General features: G+C 54.0%; 1 protein-coding gene across 1 annotated transcript in view; it reads left to right on the top strand.

Annotated features, from left to right (window-relative positions):
• The window catches only part of STX8 (syntaxin 8), an 82,685-nt gene that overhangs the window by 46,033 nt on the left and 16,035 nt on the right, over positions 1-20,617 (top strand). Inside the window, exon 7 of the mRNA XM_066565587.1 lies at positions 6,886-6,987. Within this exon, the coding sequence (XP_066421684.1) occupies positions 6,886-6,987 (102 nt within the window). The remainder of the gene's footprint in view (positions 1-6,885; positions 6,988-20,617) is intronic.

Below are 20,617 nucleotides of genomic sequence, written 5' to 3'. Positions count from 1 at the left end.
GCTCGGGATGAGCCGCTGAGGCTGCCACAGCTGACACCCTTGGATGGTTCTGGGTCACCTCCAGGCATTCCCCAGGCACCATCTGCTGCTCCTGGACCTGCCTGGGAGAGGGTGGAGTGTCCTGGGCTGCCTGGGGGTGACAAAGTGTGACCCAGATACGCTCAGGTATTGTAGGAGGGGGGAATGCAGCGTGGAAGGGGGCGCGGGGCGGAACCAGTGGGCCCGGAGGTGTCCTTGGAGCAGGTGCCAAGGTTCCCTGTGGCAGAACAAACAGGTTCCTCTTGTTTTGGCAGGTGTTAGCCCTGAGGGCTTGCTTGGGGAAGGTGTGGGCTGCTCCTGGTTCTGAGCTGGGTCTATTCTATTCTATTCTATTCTATTCTATTCTATTCTATTCTATTCTATTCTATTCTATTCTATTCTATTCTATTCTATTCTATTCCATTCCATTCCATTCCATTCCATTCCATTCCATTCCTACACTAAAGAATAGAAGAAAGGATTTCATCAGAAGGCTAGCAAGGAAAGGAATGAATAATAAAATCTTGTGACTGGCCAGAGTCCCAACACAGCTGGGCTGTGATTGGTCTTCAAGCAGAAACAACCACATGAGCCCAATCCCAGATGCACCTGCCACATTTCACAGCAGCAGATAACCGTTGTTTGCATTTCGTTCCTGAGGCCTCTCAGCTCCTCAGGAGAGAAAAACCCTGGCAAAAGGAGTTTTCATAAAAGATGTCAGTGACAGAACCCCCTGTGCAGCCGTGCCCCTCTGCCAGCAGGGCAGGGACAGGGAGGGTGGGACATGTCCTGGGGCCACCTGGAGCCGGAGGCTCTGCAGGTGAGATCCCCTCTGCTGTGTTCTCCTTTGTAACAGGAAAATTCCTGTAGGAACTACAAAATTCCCAACAGAAATTGTAACAGGAAAATTCCTGTAGGAACTACAAAATTCCCAACAGAAATTGTAACAGGAAAATTCCTGTAGGAACTACAAAATTCCCAACAGAAATTGCAGCAGGAATATTCCTGTAGGAACTACAAAATTCCTAACAGAAATTGTAACAGGAAAATTCCTGCAGCAATTAGAAAAAGCTGCCTCCAGTTCACATCCTGACACTTTCCCAGCAGGAGCCCAAGCAGAGCCTCTGGACCCTCCAGGGCCATCAGGATCCTTGTTCATTGAGAGAGGCAAAGAGTGAGACAGCTGGAACACAGAGGAGCAAGTTGGTGTGACCCCTTTGGAGCAGTTTGTGTTTTTGGGGTTTTTAATGCTTACAGGAAGTTCTGCCAAAGAGGAGATCAAATGTCCTCAGTTAAATTTGGGATGGCGCAGGGAGGGATCTTGGTGTTTGCCTGAGATGCAGGGAGGGATCTTGGTGTTTGCCTGAGATGCAGAGCCCATCAGAGCAGGCAGTGTGGTGTCCCAGCCCTGTGGAGCAGGCAGTGTGGTGTCCCAGCCCTGTGGAGCAGGCAGTGTGGTGTCCCAGCCCATCAGAGCAGGCAGTGCTGGTGTCCCAGCCCTGTGGAGCAGGCAGTGCTGGTGTCCCAGCCCATCAGAGCAGGCAGTGTGGTGTCCCAGCCCATCAGAGCAGGCAGTGTGGTGTCTCAGCCCTGTGGAGCAGGCAGTGTGGTGTCCCAGCCCATCAGAGCAGGCAGTGCTGGTGTCCCAGCCCATCAGAGCAGGCAGTGTGGTGTCCCAGCCCTGTGGAGCAGGCAGTGTGGTGTCCCAGCCCTGTGGAGCAGGCAGTGCTGGTGTCCCAGCCCATCAGAGCAGGCAGTGTGGTGTCTCAGCCCTGTGGAGCAGGCAGTGTGGTGTCCCAGCCCATCAGAGCAGGCAGTGCTGGTGTCCCAGCCCTGAGGAGCAGGCAGTGTGGTGTCCCAGCCCATCAGAGCAGGGAGCCCAGGGGATTGGGGTGCAGCTGAAGGAGGAGAAGCCCAGGAGGGCACTCCTGTGTTGCCTTTGGCACAGGGAGCTGCACACCTCAGAGGGGCTGTGAAAACCTGCCATGGCTGCAGCCAGGAGACAAATTAGGATTCCTGGCTTTGTGTTTTTTACTGCATTTTTCCCCTCTTCACTCTGCCTTGACATTACAGCTGGCACACGGTGCTGAGGTTCTTCAGGTTTCTGATGTGCTTACATCAGTTGCAATCTTCATTTCATAGCCCTGGCACTTGGAACAATGCTTTGCTTTCTTATTACCGTGCAGTTATGGGGTTTGGACATATAGGGGCTGGCATTCCCTCTGTGATTCATTTCTTTGGTATCCAGCTCTTCTCCTGAGGCACCAGGGACCTGAGGGAGGGAGGGAAAGCCTGCCTGGCCTCTCCTCTGGACTCCAGCCTCACTGTAATTGGGTTTGTGTTGGGATTTCAGCTCTCTGTGTTCTCCTAAGGCTGGCTGGAGTCTCTGTCACTCAGTGGGACAGGCCTGCAGGTGCATTGCTCATCAATAAATGCCATTGAGTGATCCATCAGTTTCCATCCACGGAAAATCCCAACAATTCTAGGGAAACCTTTGGTCAGCAGCACCACTCTGTGAACTGATCAAACCCCAGGTCTGCTTCTCTCCTCCAGTGCTGAATTTCACGTGGCCTCCTCTGTTTGGCTTTTGGGTTTCTCACTCCACAGACAGAATGAGTGCAGGTCACAGATGGAATTGCCAAAACCAAATGTGACTTTTTATGCATTTTAAAGAAAACCAGCAGAAAAAAACAACCCCCACAATCAATGATTTTATAATTAGTGTAAAGTCATGTATGCAGAACTCCAAAACCTGTTCCACTGCATGGGAGGAGATGGTCACCCTTCCCAAGGGATTCCTGAGCTAAGGAGAGGGATTTAAAAAAGAAAAAGCCATGGCCTGGCAGAGGGAGGAAAGGAGACCTGGAAGTGCCTCTGCCTTCCTGCAGCAGGGACTGACCACTTCCCATGGGGAGTGTGAGCTCCTGCTGGGCTCCAGCACCTCCTGCCTGGCTGGTGGCTGGCCCTGTGCACAGGGACACGTGGGCAGGGCTGGGGACAGCTGTGACAGTGGCCTTGGGCACTGCAGGACACGTGGGCAGGGCTGGGGACAGCTGTGACCGTGGCTTTGGGCACTGCAGCACAGGGACAGGGCTGGGGACAGCTGTGACAGTGGCTTTGGGCACTGCAGGACAGGGACACACTGGGGACAGCTGTGACAGTGGCTTTGGGCTGATGGAGCAGCTCCTGGCCCAGCTCTCCTCCAGCACTGACCTCCAAACCTCTCCCACCTGGGCTGTGCTTAAGGGACTCTGAGTTCAGGGCGTGGGCCCTGGGTTTTATCTTGTGCTTCGAGATCCTGCTGCCCTGAAGGGAGAAGATCCTGCTGCCCTGAAAGGAGAAGATCCTGCTGCCCTGAAAGGAGAAGATCCTGCTTCCCTGAAGGGAGAAGATCCTGCTGCCCTGAAAGGAGAAGATCCTGCTTCCCTGAAGGGAGAAGATCCTGCTGCCCTGAAAGGAGAAGATCCTGCTGCCCTGAAGGGAGAAGATCCTGCTGCCCTGAAGGGAGAAGATCCTGCTGCCCTGAAAGGAGAAGATCCTGCTTCCCTGAAGGGAGAAGATCCTGCTGCCCTGAAAGGAGAAGATCCTGCTGCCCTGAAGGGAGAAGATCCTGCTGCCCTGAAGGGAGAAGATCCTGCTGCCCTGAAGGGAGAAGATCCTGCTTCCCTGAAGGGAGGCCTGCCTGAGTGGTGGCTGCAGGGCTGTGCTACAGGAGTGTCCTTTGGAAGGTCACCAGCAGCCAGCCTGCCTTCCCCGTCTGCTCCCTCCCTCTGCCAGCTCTCTCTCCATCCTTTTTTAGCCTGCTCCTTGCATAGCCAGCTGAATGGGAGGTGATAGAATGTGGAATTGCCAGCTTGAAGGGCAGGGGGGGCTGCAGATGGGTCAGGAAAGGAACCTGAGGAGGGTCAGTGCTCTGAGAAATTCCTTAGCCACGGATTCCTCAGTGCTCACCTTAGAAATCCAGGGCTAATTTTCAACTCTGCCTTTCCCAACATGGATTTCCTTTGGAGTGGGGAGAAATATTGAATTTGCAGGGAGGTTGGGCACTGCCCTGTGCCTGGGTGTCACAACAACAGGGGATGGATGGATGGATGGATGGATGGATGGATGGATGGATGGATGGATGGATGGATGGATGGATGGATGGATGGATGGATGGATGGATGGATGGATGGATGGATGGATGGATGGATGGATGGATGGATGGATGGATGGATGGATGGATGGATGGATGGATGGATGGATGGATGGATGGATGGATGTTTCTCTTCTGGGCTGGATTTCTGGTTCAGCTGGGAGTGGGGTCAGAACCTCCTTGTGCTTCCTCCCCATTCCAGCTGCTCAGACCTCCAGGTGCTGCCATGAGCCCTCCAGAATTCTCCAGGTCCCAGCTGAGACATCGAAGGGCTGGGTGCTTGTTGAGCTGTGGGTGAAGTGCCCTGCTCCCCTGGAAGCTGACTGTATCACAGAACATGGTTTTTATGTACCTGTATCTGGAGAAATGCTTCTTCCAGGATGGCCAGGGCAGCCCTTTGGTTCAGCAGTGGGTCCTGGCAGGGGGATGGGAAAGGAGAGGCTCCACACAGAGTCCCAACTGCAGTGCCTTGGGCTTTGAAATGATGACAGAAAATTTTCCTGCTCACATTTGTTCTCATTTAGCTACAGCTTGTTCACCAGGATGTTTTTCAAGGAGGGTCTGGTCCGTGCTGGCAGAGGAAAGTCTCCAATTTCCCAAAGCTTATCACTTTGTCCTTGACAACGATGGGAACTTGCAGCACTTCTTTTGGTGGAGAGGCAAACATGAGCAGTCCTGCCCTTGCAGGCAGCATTGTCCTGCTCTTCCTGTATGCTGAATCACGCAGGACAGATAAAGTTTCCCCAAAATATTGTTGGCTTTGCAGATGTCAGACCTGGGAAAGTTGGGTGGAAGGGGGAGGAGAGTGAATATCTGAACTGCAAACTGAGCAAAGCTTGGAGCTCAAACAGAATGCCTCCCATCCCTTGGGAAAATGTGTGTTGGTGTAGGATGGACAATACTGAGCGCCGTAATATTGATGAACAATAATTTTAAACATTGCAAACAACTTCTGAAATAAGGAGGGTTTGTGTCTGGCATAGAGCAGTGTTGGGGGGGTGCATGGTCAGATGCAGAGGGTGAAACACAGGGGAGTGGTTGGTGTTTGGTGAAACACAGGGGAGTGGTTGGTGTTTGGTAAAACACGAGGTGGTTGATGTTTGGTAAAACACAGGGGAGTGGTTGGTGTTTGGTAAAACACGAGGTGGTTGATATTTGCTAAACACAGGGGGTGGTTGATATTTGGTAAAACACGGGGGAATGGTTGATATTTGCTAAACACAGGGGGTGGTTGATATTTGGTAAAACACGGGGGAATGGTTGATATTTGGTAAAACACAGGGGAGTGGTTGGTGTTTGGTAAAACACAGGGGAGTGGTTGGTGTTTGGTAAAACACAAGGGAGTGGTTGGTGTTTGGTAAAACACAAGGGAGTGGTTGGTGTTTGGTAAAACACGAGGTGGTTGATATTTGGTAAAACACAGGGGAGTGGTTGGTGTTTGGTAAAACGCAGGGGAATGGTTGGTGTTTGGTAAAACACAGGGGAGTGGTTGGTGTTTGGTACAACACAGGGGAGTGGTTGGTGTTTGGTAAAACACAGGGGAGTGGTTGGTGTTTGGTAAAACACAGGGGAGTGGTTGGTGTTTGGTAAAACACAGGGGAATGGTTGGTGTTTGGTAAAACACAGGGGAGTGGTTGGTGTTTGGTGAAACACAGGGAGGTGGTTGATGTTTGGTAAAACGCAGGGGAATGGTTGATGTTTGGTAAAACACAGGGGAGTGGTTGGTGTTTGGTAAAATGCAGGGGAATGGTTGATGTTTGGTAAAACACAGGGGAGTGGTTGGTGTTTGGTAAAACACAGGGGAGTGGTTGGTGTTTGGTACAACACAGGGGGTGGTTGATATTTGGTAAAACGCAGGGGAATGGTTGATGTTTGGTAAAACACAAGGGAGTGGTTGGTGTTTGGTAAAACACGAGGTGGTTGATGTTTGCTAAACACAGGGGGGTGGTTGATGTTTGGTGAAACACGGGGGTGGTTGATGTTTGCCCCCTGCCCTCCCTTTGTGGGGATTCAGGGATGGTTTGGGCTGCAGGGCAGCAATCAGGAGCTCAGGCTTTAGGAAAGCTGTGTGTTTTCAAAGCCCAGGGTCTTTTAGATGCTGATATCGTTTTACATGGGCATTCACTGGAGATGACAGAGTGCTGGTGGAGCAGATGGGATCATGCACTGCAAGGATGGTGCTCAAATGTCTCAGCTCTCTGGGAGAGCAAAACCTCCGTGCTCTGTGTGCCTTGGACATTTCCTTTGTGCTGCAGAACTTTGATAATTTTATGTGGTTTTTGCTATCTCTGTGTACAATCAGCCTGGTTTTATCTCTATGTGATACAGTGCTTGTTCCCTGATAAGACTGAGGACATAAACACCCTCCACAATGAACATCTGGGACCTGAGGGAACAGCTGCAGCTGTGTCAGGAGAGGTTTGGGTTCCCCTCAGCCCTGTGGCTGCCACCATCCTGTCCTCCCCGACCTCCTAGACTGGTGCTGCTGTTTCAGGCTGTATTTTTTCCTCCACTTCAGGCTGTACTGTCTCCTCCACTCTAGCACTGGGGCACTGCCCTGGATCTGCAGTTTCTGTGTGCTGTCTCCCAGGATTTGGACCTTTCCGTGAAGGGAGCCCTGGTGTGTCCCTCTGGGGGATGCAGCTGGTTCCATTCAGGGGCTGTCAGCAGGAGGGAGGCTGGGCAGGGGTGCTGTGGGCTCAGATTTGACGTTCCTGTTCCTCTCTCCCCAGAGATCATCGATGACCTGACGAGCCTGGTGGAGAGCACGGACGGGCGGCTGCGCAGCCAGACACGGCACGTGCAGGCAGTGGAGAGGAAATCCACGTCCTGTGGTAGGAGAGGCTGCAGGACAGACAGCCAGGGGCGCAGGACAGACACCATGGGGCGCAGGACAGACAGCCAGGGCTGCAGGACAGACAGCCAGGGGTGCAGGACAGACAGCCAGGGGCGCAGGACAGACACCATGGGGTGCAGGACAGACAGCCAGGGGCGCAGGACAGACACCATGGGGTGCAGGACAGACACCATGGGGTGCAGGACAGACACCATGGGGCACAGGACAGACACCATGGGGTGGGCGCAGGACAGACACCATGGGGTGCAGGACAGACACCATGGGGTGCAGGACAGACAGCCAGGGGCGCAGGACAGACAGCCAGGGGTGCAGGACAGACAGCCAGGGGTGCAGGACAGACAGCCAGGGGCGCAGGACAGACACCATGGGGCGCAGGACAGACACCATGGGGCACAGGACAGACACCATGGGGCGCAGGACAGACACCATGGGGCACAGGACAGACACCATGGGGCACAGGACAGACACCATGGGGCGCAGGACAGACAGCCAGGGGTGCAGGACAGACAGCCAGGGGTGCAGGACAGACAGCCAGGGGCGCAGGACAGACAGCCAGGGGTGCAGGACAGACACCATGGGGCGCAGGACAGACAGCCAGGGGTGCAGGACAGACAGCCAGGGGTGCAGGACAGACAGCCAGGGGCGCAGGACAGACAGCCAGGGGCGCAGGACAGACACCATGGGGCGCAGGACAGACAGCCAGGGCTGCAGGACAGACAGCCAGGGGTGCAGGACAGACACCATGGGGCGCAGGACAGACAGCCAGGGGTGCAGGACAGACAGCCAGGGGTGCAGGACAGACAGCCAGGGGCGCAGGACAGACAGCCAGGGGCGCAGGACAGACACCATGGGGCGCAGGACAGACAGCCAGGGGTGCAGGACAGACAGCCAGGGGCGCAGGACAGACACCCAGCCAGGGCTGCCCTGGGGGGCTGAGCTGGAGCAGAGGCTGGGCAGAGTCCCAGAATAAAGCAGGGATTTATTCAAAGCATCTCCTCCATGGATCCACCTTGGGCAGCACAAGAGCCCAGCCAGGGCTGCACCCAAGGTGAACCAAAATGGTCCCAAAATGAACCCAAGATGAACCAAAATGGTCCCAAAATGCACGGCCGGGCACGGGGTCTCTCCCTGGGATCAGTTCTGCTCCATTTGCATCTTGCAGTTCATTGTCCCATTCCAGCTTTAGCCCATCCAGTCCCATCCCTGTTTTTCTCTCTCCAGCCCATGGTGTTTGTGCTCCTGGGCTGAGATTTGGATCATTTGTCCTTGGTGCCCAGCTGGAGCAGGAATTGTTTTGTGTCCCTGCTCTGTGCACAGAGCTCAGCATCCCTTACCATGAACTCAGAACTGCACACCTAGCCAGCACAGAGTCTGAAAAATATAAAAGCTCAAACCTGAGGCCTCCCCAGGGCAGTTGTTCACTGAGGATGTGCAGTTATTAACTGTTGCTAATTGCTGTGCAATGCTCCCCCCTGAGGCACAAGCCCCAGCAGCTCTGACTGGCTGTGCTGAAGTGCTGGTGCAGTTAATTTCCTTCAGCCATTTGACTCCAGCCTTGCACAATGTCCTGATTGTAAGAAATGGTTTGAAATTAGAGCAGTGCATGTTAATTAGCTGTACACAAACTTGCTACCAGCTCTCACAAAGCTGGCACAGCAGGGAGTGGGGCTGCAGGGGCTTTCCTGGGGTGTCCTGCAGGAATGAGCTCCTAACCCAGCAGCACTCAGAGCCTGCCAGGCATGAAATCCTTCCTGGTGACCCCTGCAGTGATGTGCAAGCTGCTGAACTAAACTGGCCTCCCTCTGCAGAGAGCCAAGGACAGGGGTATCTGCAGGCAGGTTTGGATGGAGAGCTGAGGGCTGGAGCTCTGACCAGGACAGGGTGCTGTGGGTGGTGGAGGAAGTGTCTTTGTGTGGGGAGAGTGAGTGACTGGGGGATGAAGTCCCTGGGGAGGTGGTGCCAGTTCAGGTCAGGATCAGCATGTCTGGGTCTGGTTTTTGGTTTTTATCGTGCCAGAAGACTCACAGTGCTCTATAGAATTTTAACTCACAGTCAGAAGTGGCTGAAATCGGGTTTATGTGGCTCAGTAAAGAGAAAGCCAAGGCTGAGGTGGTCCCAGCCTGGCTGTGGCTGGTGGCAGATTTCCCTCTGTGCAGCGAGGCTCTGCCTGCAGAGCTCCCCAGCTCACACTGGCAGTGAAGCATCTTTCCTGCACCGACAATTCCAGGGATTTATCTGGCTCTCCATCCCTGATAAGGTTTTGAAAGCTTGCTTGATGGAGGCTGATGGAAACCTGTGGCTTCTTCTGGAGGTTAAAGTTGACTTGTCAGAGTCATTTGTCTCCGAGTTCTCCCGTACCAACTGCAGCTGGAATTAGAGGCGTGACTGCAGAGTTCATGACTGACTCTTTTATTTTAGATCTTGGAAGTTGATGCAAGATGGATTTAATTTAAAAGTGAGTGCACTTGAATGATGCTGAGTAGCCCTGTGTGCCTTTGGAGTCTCCCCTTAATTCCTGTGGCTTCGTTTTGCTCACGAGTCCAGGGCAGCCCAGCTTGGCGTGGGGGTGGGCAGGGATCAGTCCCACGGGCTCCAGGGGGGATTTCTCCCCATTTTCAGGTTCCTCCTGCAAGTGCAGCCCCAGGCATGTTGCCTGATGATGAGGCTGTCTCTTTAACTCAGAAAGCCCATCCTGGCTGCCTGGGGAATTTCAGAGGAGGAGGAGGAGGATGGGAGAAGGAAGGCTGGGAGGATCCTGGCCTGGATTCCTTGGGGGTGACCTCTCTCACCCTTTGCACATTGAAAAACATTTGGCTTTGGTGAGAAGTGCAGCCTCTGGTGCCTGTTCCCTCTGCTCCCATAGGTCTTCCTGTGTTTGCATAACAATTTGGGCATAAGCAAACACCAAATTGCCTCAGCTGGCTGCTTCCTCCTGCCCTGGCCTGAGCTGTGGAGCAGCAATGCTGAGCACACAGGCTTCAGCAGCATTCCTCCCATCCCCTTCCACCCTTGTCCTGGCACTGGGGTGAACTGGTGCACTGGGATCAGAAATACCCTTCCTGTACATGGGATTGCCCCTGGAATGAGGCCAAGCAGCAGGAAACTGGCACCTGCCAGGGGGCCCTGCCAGAGTGCCTGTTTATCATTTAAATGGATCAAATTCAATTGATCAAATTCAGTAACTCCCTGGGTTTGGTGCCTTACTTTGGATTTGAAGCAGGGTGAGTGCTCAGCCCTCGCCCTTGCTCCCCCAGAGCGATCTCCCCTCTGCTCCAGCTGTGGCTGGTAATGTGTTTTTCCCTCCTTTTTGAAATGGTGATGTCTTTTTATTCTGCTGCTGAGTGCCTGTGCTGGAGCCAGGGGCTGTGGATACAAGCAGAGCACCCTGGCTGCAATAATGGAATAATCCCTGTTTTACGAGCAGGAATGTCATGCATTAATGGGTGTGTCTTTGTTAGCAGCCAGTATCATCAGAAAATCAAAGGATTGCTGGTGAAGCCCAGCTTTAATCAATATTTCAACATCTGCCTCTCATGCAAACCCCGTTTCCAGCTGTGGGGCTGTTCCCAGTGCCCTCTGGTGAGCCCCGGGCTGCCCTTGGGGCTGTGCCCTGGGCATTCCCTCAGCCTGGCACAGCCCTCAGCTTGTCCTGGGGGGGTTGTTCCATTCACAGCTGATTTTCAGAGCCATTTTTCCGGCTGTCCCTGAGCTGCTGACAGTGCCAGCCCCCGTGCCGTGCCCAGGGAAGGCTGTGCTGTGTCCCAGTGGCCTCAGGCAGCCCCACACTGGTGGCACTGGGCACTCCCAGGATTGCAGTGCAGGGATAACCACGGGATGGACTCCAGCCTCCTCCGCATTTATGAAATTATTGTTGAAAATCATCAGTCATCCACAGGCAAATGTTTGCACAGTGCCTGGCATTGTTTTCCCCCTTCCCAGCGAGTGCTGGGCGTTAGCAGGGGTGCTGGGACATATAAGTTTCTTGGATTTCAGAAATCTGCATTGAGCTTTCAGCAGAGTGTTCACACAGCTCATCAGTCAAGTGCCAGGCTGGCTGTACCAGCTTTGCTCCAGGAAAGGCTGTGTGTGCACAGTCCTGCCTGCTCAGCCTCACCACGGCTGCTCTTGGGCTGCTCTGGCCTCTCTCTGCCAGCCTGGGCACCTTTAGGGCTTTCTGCAGAGTGACACCCACTGACCATTTCTCAAGAAATGGTTTTATTAGAAACTTTAACCCTTAGAACGTCCTCTTAAGAACTGCATTTAAAAATTTGCAAATAAATTGAAGTGTAATTAATGTGGAGATGCTGGGGGAAACAGGGCTTTGGTGCTTTTGGGGTAACTTTCCCCCATCTTTGAGTTTTACAGTGGGATTTTTTGTTTGGTTCCTTCCCTAAAGACCATGGGTAGAGAGGATGGTTAAGCCAGGCTTTGGCTGTGATAGAACATCCTCAAGTGTTTGTGTCTGGAGCAGCCAAGGGGGCTTTGGGTGCTCAGGCCACAGATGTGACCTGTACAGAGGTGGCTGCACCTCAGCTGTGCCATGTGTGGGGTCAGAAATGCTTCAGCTCCTGCTGAAGGGTGAATTTTGGGGAGGGGAGCTGGGCACTCCTGGTCCCAGCCCCGTCCCTCTCTGGTGTTCTCCTGCTGCTCTTGTTTCCTGGGGAAGCAGCACAGAAAACCCTGACTTTGTCCCAGTACAAACAAGCAGAAAAACAAAAGGGGGAGCTTTTATTTGTGATGGATGAGTCCGTGTCCATCCCCTTCCCAGCAGCCTGAGGGCAGCAGACCTCGTTCTCCTCTGTGCCCTCGCAGATAAATGGGAATGAGGAGCAGGCACAGCAGATCCCTCCTGGCCAGGAGCTGTGGCCTGGAGAGCTCAGAGCAGTTTGTCCCTGGTTTCCCCCTGTTCCAGCAGATGGCAATGCAATCCCAGCACCTCCTCGGCCCCAGGTGAGGGCTCAGCTCCCCCTCCTGCCCAGGGATGCCGAGGGCAGGCTGGAAACTCCAGCAGATTATTCTGCACCAGGTGGGATACTGGTTTTAACCTTGCCAAAACACCTGAATGAAAACCAGAGCTTTGCTGAGCCCTTTCATTGGAGTTTTTGGAAGGTTTGGTTTGTTTTAAAACAGGGTAGCTTGGATTATATAAGGTTTCCTCTAGAAAATAATGATTCATGCAGGCTGGGGCCTTTTCCTGCCAGGTTCTGTGATCTCTCTCTTCTAAGTTTTGCTTATTTTTGCCATGGATTTAATTTGTTTTATAAATTACGATGGCAGCTGCTCAGGTTTGTTCCTCTGACGTTTCCTGTGTGTTCAGATGAGCAAGTCCCCATCCATTTGTTTTTTGCTCAGTGGGGAGGAGGAGCTGGTTGTGTTGCCATGAAATCAGCCTTTCCTGCAATCTGACTCTTGCAGAAGTTACTCTGCTGTTCCTCCCAGAGCTGCCCTGCTCTGAGTCACCTGTCCAGCCTCTGATGGGATCACAACTCTTGGCCTGGCAGCTGGGATGTTTTCCTGTGCTGGTGGCAGTGTCCCAGCCTGGTGCCCATGTCCCAGCCTGGTGCCCATTCCTGCAGTGTCCCAGCCTGGTGCCCGTGTCCCAGCCTGGTGGCAGTGTCCCAGCCTGGTGCCCACTCCTGCAGTGTCCTCAACCTGGTGGCAGTGTCCCAGCCTGGTGCCCATGTCCCAGCCTGGTGCCCATGTCCCAGCCTGGTGGCAGTGTCCCCAGCCTGGTGCCCATGTCCCAGCCTGGTGCCCGTGTCCCAGCCTGGTGCCCGTGTCCCAGCCTGGTGGCAGTGTCCCAGCCTGGTGGCAGTGTCCCAGCCTGGTGGCAGTGTCCTCAACCTGGTGGCAGTGTCCCAGCCTGGTGCCCACTCCTGCAGTGCCCTTGTGCCCTCCAGCCAGCTCCTGGCCTTGCTCTGCCTCCTCCTCCTCCTCCTCACACTCACTGTATGCACTTCTCAAATATTTGCTGGTGTGAGGCGTTGCAATGGATTCAGCTGATGAAAGAGGATGGACCTAAGCAGCCATAAACAGGGTTTTTTGTGAGAAAAAGGTGGTTTGGATTCGCTCTATGAGTCCCAGGTGGAAGCACAGCATGTCCTGGTGCTGTCAGCTCTGTGTGTGTTGAGCAGGAAAAGATGGGACCTTCTGGGTCAGAGGATCCCTTCAGGATCAGTTTCTGAGAACAAGCTTGTTTTTTCCCCCCCATTACTCCTATTGCAAGGCTGAAATGGTCATGAACTTATTTCCAGCCTGGACCTGTCAGGGATACTTCATGATGCCCACGTGCAGCCCTTGTTCTGCTGTCCTGAATAGTTCTTTCCTCTTTTTCATTTTTCCCCTCAAATGTGTGTGTCCAGGAGATCGCTCAGTGTGCCCTCCCAGCTTTGTTTGAACAAATGTCTTTACATTTTCATCTCCTAAACTAATTTGGTTTCTGCCAAGTCTTTTTTTTTACACTCCTTCCTACTTAAACCTTCTGGATGTTTAAGCACAGGAACCAAGTGCAGCATCCCTGGGCTGCTCTGGGTTTCTGTAAACCCTGTAACCTGGCTTGTCCAGCAGCCCCAGCTCTTCTCTGGCTGTTGGAAATACTGCAAGTCCAGCACGTTGGTGCCTCAGTCATTTTGGTTTTGAGCTGCTTGCTTGGGCCTTTCTTACTCTTGAACATTTTCCACTCGAGTTCATTTTCTTTCCAACCCCCAGCAAAAACCATTGTTTGTCCCCAGAGCGTGGCTTCCTCTCCCCTCCCATGGAATTTCACCCTTTCTCCATTCATCTTCACAGTTTCCCATTTTTTCCCCCGTCCAGTCCCAGCTTTCCTGTGTGCTGCTGCTGCTTTCCAGCTTTGTGTCAGCAGCAGATGTCATTAGCACACTCACTTCTCGTGCCAAGGTCATTAATAAAAATACTTAATAAGCTCAGCCTGCTGACCATCCCTGGAGGAGCTCTGCCAGTGACCTCCATCCATTCTGGTCCTTCTTTCAACGCCACTTCCCCTCTCACCAGTTTCCTGCCCCTCCAGCTCTGCTAATCCCCAGGTTTTCATTCCAGGCTTTCCCATCTGGGGCTGCATCACTTTGCTGAAGTCTGTGTGGGTAGGACCTGTCACTTCCTTTGTCCAAGAATTTCATGACTGACCAGCTAACCTGGTTAGCTCTGCGTGATCTGATTTCCTCTCAGTGTTTTCTCCCCTCTTTCATTTTTGGTTTCCTGTTCTAATTAGCCTTGGTTTGCTCTGGAGCCTCCATCCTGCCCAGGCTGGTCAGGCCTGGGCATGCTCAGAGCTGTTTCTTCCCTACATTTTGTGGGTGCTGCAGTTCCCCTCTGGCTCTGGCTCTGATTTTGGGGTACCTGTCCTGGCTCAGGTGAGGTGAAGGGCCTGGTCCATCAGTCCTGCCTTCATTCCTGGCTTTAAGGACACCCCAGAGTGGCGTTTCTGGGCCTGGGCTGTGAGGTGTCAGGCAGGCAGAGGCTGCAGCCTGGAGCAGGGAAATGCCATCCCTCCCCATCAGGAGGCAGGGAGAGGGGGAGCAAAAGGCAATCGAGATCTTCTTAATTACATTTGCATATGCAGCTGTTCAAACAGACTGAACTTCATCAGAGCCTGCTCATACCTAGCAGGAGATTTAGAGCAGCTGTTGTCAGCCCACGTAGTGGGATCCTGCAAATCTGGTGCTGAACTAAGCCCCTGGGCACCCTGCTCACCCAAGCTGCCCATCACTGCAAAAGGCCAAGCAATTAATTGGGTTTCAATATTGAGAAAATGGAATTGTGTGAAACATGCGGGCGCGACTGCTTACAGCTCGGTTTCCAAGGATACGTGTTGCAGAATTAAATCATTAATTTATATTTCTGAAAACAGTGATGAAATGTGTTAATTTGTACATTACCAAAGAGGCTCAAACTTGCCTCCTTCTGCCTTTTCTTTCCTAATATGCTCAATGACAAAATAATTGCTCTCCCTGATCTGGAGCTGAAATCCAACAGTGCTCAGGCTCGGGGATTTCGTGCCACGTTCAAACCCAAATTAGGGGGGAAATCATCTGGGTTTAAGGCTTGTAGTGATTCCTGCAGACTGAAATTCTGCCTTCATCTTTGGCTCCTGAATGCTGAGCCTTTTGCAGCCTCCCTTGAGGGTGTTACCCTGGATCCCCCGAGCCCGAGCTGTGCTGGGCACACAGTGCCCAGGCAGGGCATTCCAGCATCTGGAATTTTGTGTTTGCCAAGGCCAGGGCAGGGAGAGGGGCAGCATCTGGAATTTTGTGTTTGCCAAGGCCAGGGCAGGGAGAGGGGCAGCATCTGGAATTCTGTGCTTGGCCAGCCCCGGGCACTGCAGGGCCACAACAATGCACGGAGGATGTGGTCAGGGGGAAATGAGGCTGCTAGGGACAAGTGGTTGTGTTGTCTCTTCAGGGCTTTCTGAGATGTGTGGAGGATGCTGATCCCAGCAGAACCCGGGGATATAAATCAGCAGGGGCTGGGATCTCAAATGCTTCTTGTTTTGCAGAAGTGCAGTGGGACTCCTGCCATCGTGCCAGTGGCTGGAGGAGCAGTGTCCTCGTGGGGAGAGCAGTAGGAAAGCCCTGCCCTTGTGGGGGATTGGTCAGCTCTGCTGTTGCTTTAGGAAATGTCCTGACTTGAGGTGAAAATCGAGATTTTTGTGCAGCCCTGGGGAAGATCCTTCAATGTCACTGTCACTGTCACCTGGGCTGCTCGCCCAGGCTCCAGGCGGGCTCTGCACCCCTTGCTCAGTGTCACACGGAGGGGACGGGGGCTGGATGTCACACAGGGTGACAGGGCTCACGCTGAAGCTGCTGTGCCATCCTGGAGCTGCTGTTTGCAGTGACCTTGCTGGGGGAAGCAGAGCAGTGACCCTGGAATGTCGCAGCTATTTGTGAGCCCAGCCGGGTGCTGGTGGCAGGAACCAGATCTGGGCTGAATGTGCAGCCTGGCTGCTTCAGAAACTTCTGCTGCAGGATGCTCAGCCTTGCTGTGACATTCTGGGGGCCTTGCTGTGACATTCTGGGGGTTCTGGGCTCTGTGGCTCGTGGGGCATGGCTGCACTGAGGCTGTGTTGTACCACAGATGGGCTGTGACGCTCAGTAGCTCCTGTGTAATACTTATTTCCTAAACATTCAAAAATCCTGCACCAGAACATTGCTCTTTTGGCAAGGAAAGCAGTGCCACTGGCTCTGCTTCAGTGGAAGCCTCATTTTGCAAGCCATGCTTTCTGAATCCACCTGGTTATTGCATTTATCTGCGAGGTGCATGGGGAAAACTTGGGAAACTTGGCTCCAGTTTGCAGCAGCTTTTTGAGGGAGGTGCTGTGGGCTTGCACCTCACCCCGGGGTCGTTGTGTGCCTGCTGATGAATTATGATTGTCACTGTGGCTCCTGTGGCTGAGGGAAGCAGGGGATGGTGCAGGGTGTCCCCAGCCTCTCCTTCCCACCCCTCCTCTGTAAACATCTTTCTTTTGTCAGGAGCCTGAAAGAATACACTTCTTTTAAACTGCTATCTGCTTCCACAGAGGGACAGTTTTATAGGATACAGACAGTGCCTGCTGGGATTTTTATGGCCTATAGTGTTCTCAGCAAATGGTTTTGAGCACAAGTTGGCTGGGCTGGAGTGACCTTCTCTTGTTCATTAACTGTCTGTTGAAAAATCTGCGTGTGGTGGTAGCCAGAGAGCCCTGATTGGGGTTGTTTTAGGTGGTGCAGGGAGGTCTGGGCCTTTCCTTCCCTCCTCATTATCAGGCAGCAGAGGCTGCTTAGGGCCTGGTTTATTTACCTAATAAACTGCTTCTTTATCGTCTAGGAAATGCTCACATTTTTCAGCCAAGAAATCCTAGTAACAGGCAAACAGAGGTCTAGCAGTCAGGTCTGGGGAAACAACAAGATGAAGGTCAGCTAATATTGCTGTTATTCTCTTTCCTGGTGGCCATGACAGCAGGGGGGTTTATTTGAAGATCCCAGACTCGGAGTCATTGTTGGTCCCCTGAGCACGGGGGGCTGTGCCAACACTTGGGATATTAATGCATTCTCCAGATCAGTGAATGAGGAATTCCTCCACACTCCTTTCTTTGCAGAAAAAGGGAAAAAATCCCCTTCTCCCCCCTTCCCCCTTCTCCCCACACTTTGTTTGCCATGGCTTTGTCTGCAGGGTGTTGCTGGGCATCCCTAATGAGGCTGGCAGGGATGGGAATGGGGATGGGGATGGGATGGGGAAGGGGATGGGATGGGGAAGGGGATGGGATGGGGATGGGGATGGGATGGGGATGGGATGGGAATGGGATGGGATGGGGAAGGGGATGGGATGGGGATGGGATGGGGAAGGGGATGGGGATGGGATGGGGATGGGATGGGGAAGGGGATGGGGATGGGGATGGGGATGGGATGGGGATGGGAATGGGATGGGGATGGGATGGGGAAGGGGATGGGGATGGGATGGGGATGGGATGGGGAAGGGGATGGGATGGGGAAGGGGATGGGATGGGGAAGGGGATGGGATGGGGAAGGGGATGGGATGGGATGGGATGGGGATGGGGATGCCAGGGTTCAGGGAAAGGCATCTGGGCAGGTTTTTCTATATTCCTTTTCCATAGCAGGAATTGTACTTAGATATTTTTAATATATTCTTTGATCCCTGATGGAAATGTTAATGAGTCAAAAACTCCTAAGGAGCTCTCCAGACACTCTCCTGCTTTGGAGCAGGGTGGAGTGAAGCACAGCCCCTGCAAGGGCTCCTGACTCACAAGCAGCCCCTTTGCTCCCTCCCTTCTGTCCCAGAGACAGCCTGGAAGTGCAGAGAAAGGAAAGGGGCTGGAGAGGCTGAAAGTGCAGGGAAAGGAGAGGGAGCTGGGGAGGATTTGGGTGTTGAATCGCCTGCAGGTTGAGGTGGCAGCTGCCAGGAGGGAGTGGTGGCTGTAGAGGGCACTCAGGGTTTTATGGGATGTGACTGAGGGGGATTGGCAGCAGACAGGTTCCAGTCTGCTTCCTGCTTGGTTTGGCACCGGCACACAGAGCCCAGCTTGAGCTGAGCCTGGCTTTGGCTGGGCCCTGCTCAGTGCCTGCCTGTGCTTGGGCTGGCTCCCGAGAGCCCCAGATGGGGGGACCCCATCTCCTTTTCATGCCTTCACTCAGCATTAGTCAACAAAGACATGGGGACCAGGGAGGCAGGAAATGTGTGGTTTCTGCTCTTGGGTCTTCAGAGAATCACTGAAGGGTTTGGGTTGGAAAGGGGACCTTAAACTCTTCCAGTGCCACCCCTGCCATGGCAGGGGCACCTTCCCCTGTCCCAGGGACACCTTCCCCTGTCCCAGGTGCTCCAGCCCCAGTGTCCAGCCTGGCCTTGGGCACTGCCAGGGACCCAGGGGCTGCTCTGGGCACCTGTGCCAGGGCTGCCCACCCTGCCAGGGACAATTTGTTCCTAATTTCCCATCTAACCCTGCCCTCCTTCAGGCCATTCCCTGTGTCCTGTCCCTCCAGGCCATGTCCTGGGGGCCCTGGGAGGAGCTCTGGGCTCTCCCTGGAGCCTTCTCCAGGCTGAATAACCTCAGCTCTCCCAGCCTTGTGCTTTCCTTCCAGAGCTGTCCCACCATGCACATGAGCCCCTCTGTCAGGCTGCCCACAGGGGGCTTTGTGCCCTTTGTCCCTTTGGTACCAGGGTGAGACCATCCCTGCTGGAGGAGTCTCTGTTGGTGGAGCTAGGCTGCACCTCAGCAGTCCTGAGCTAACTTCTTGCATAAGAGACTTTCTTTGAGAAGTATTTTTAAAGCCATCTCTGATAAAAATACCCCAGGTAGGAGGGAGAGCTCCTGGCACGCTCACCTCCTCTAGTGTGAGGGGGTTACACCTTTCCTTTCTATAGATCCAGAAAAGGGGGGTTTGTAATGCTTCAGATCATGGGGGCTGCTGAATAATGCTGTGCAATAATAGTGCTGTGCAATAATAGTGCTGAGTAACAATAATCCTGTTAACCTTGGAGTCTTTGTTCCCTGAAGTGTCACCAAGCCCTGTCTGGAACAGCCTCTCCCAGAACCTGTCACTCCTCATGGTGCCATGAGTTGGCAAAAAGTCAGGATTGCTGCCAGCTCTGCAGGCAGGGAATGCCACCCTCAGTGCCTGTGCCAGCTGTGCCAGCAGGGAATGCCACCCTGATTCCCTGTGCCAGCTTCACCAGCAGGGAATGCCACCCTCAGTGCCTGTGCCAGCTCTGCAGGCAGGGAATGCCACCCTCAGTGCCTGTGCCAGCTTCACCAGCAGGGAATGCCACCCTGATTCCCTGTGCCAGCTTCACCAGCAGGGAATGCCACCCTCAGTGCCTGTGCCAGCTGTGCCAGCAGGGAATGCCACCCTCAGTGCCTGTGCCAGCTGTGCCAGCAGGGAATGCCACCCCGATTCCCTGTGCCAGCTCTGCAGGCAGGGAATGCCACCCTGATTGCCTGTGCCAGCTCTGCAGGCAGGGAATGCCACCCTGATTGCCTGTGCCAGCTGTGCAGGCAGGGAATGCCACCCTCAGTGCCTGTGCCAGCTCTGTGCCAGGCACTGCTCTGGGTGTCACTGCTGCTCCCAGCGCAGGAGGCTCTGGGCACTGCTCTGGGCACTGCTCTGGGTGTCACTGCTGCTCCCAGCTCAGGAGGCTCTGGGCACTGCTCTGGGCACTGCTCTGGGCACTGCTCTGGGTGTCACTGTTGGTCCTAGGTGCCAGGGGGCTCTGGGCACTGCTCTGGGTGTCACTGCTGCTCCCAGCTCAGGGGGCTCTGGGCACTGCTCTGGGCACTGCTCTGGGCACTGCTCTGGGTGTCACTGCTGGTCCCAGGTGCCAGGGGGGCTCTGGGCACTGCTCTGGGTGTCACTGCTGCTCCCAGCGCAGGAGGCTCTGGGCACTGCTCTGGGCACTGCTCTGGGTGTCACTGCTGGTCCCAGGTGCCAGGAGGCTCTGGGCACTGCTCTGGGCACTGCTCTGGGTGTCACTGCTGCCCCCAGCCTTGCTCCAAGCGCACTGGTGACAGAGAGCAGCTCTTTCTGAGCAGCTGTTGAACATGAGCTGCTGCAGCCTCTCCCCTCGTACAGTCTTTAGCAGAATCTCCCTTTGAGGCTGGCTGGGGGAAGAGCTGGTGGAGGTTCACCGGGAAGGGAATGTTTGATGCTGCCAGGGCGGTTCCTGACTGAGGAGGATCCTGGAGCTGGGGATCAATGTGCTCTGTCAGGGCCGGGGATTTGGGGTGTGAATTTCCCAGGGTCTAATCGTCTCATAAAGCTGCTGAGTGTGGCTCCTTCCCCAGTAATCTCCTTAACTCAGTCACTTGCGCTGCTCTGGAGAATGCAGCTCCCGGGTTGTTTGCATGACAAGCAGCCCGGGATTGTCTGGGCTCCGGGGAAGGTGCTGGGAGTTAATTGGAGCAGCTGGAGCTGCTGCTTTCCCATGTTCACTGGCAGGCTGGCTGAGGAGCAGAGCTGCTATGGGCAGCTCCAGTCCAGGCTGCACCATGTGTTTTGATAGCTAAAATACTTAAAATAAAAAAAAAAAATTGGTTTGCCTTCCAAAGGGTGTTTTTCTCCACCAAAACTAATCTCGAGGGAAAATGATGTTTGGTAGCTCTG

This window comes from Molothrus aeneus, chromosome 25 (genome assembly GCF_037042795.1).
Source record: "Molothrus aeneus isolate 106 chromosome 25, BPBGC_Maene_1.0, whole genome shotgun sequence".
Lineage (NCBI taxonomy): Eukaryota > Metazoa > Chordata > Aves > Passeriformes > Icteridae > Molothrus > Molothrus aeneus.
Note: the sequence above shows the minus strand (reverse complement) of the source record. Positions and strands in the feature narration are given on the sequence as shown.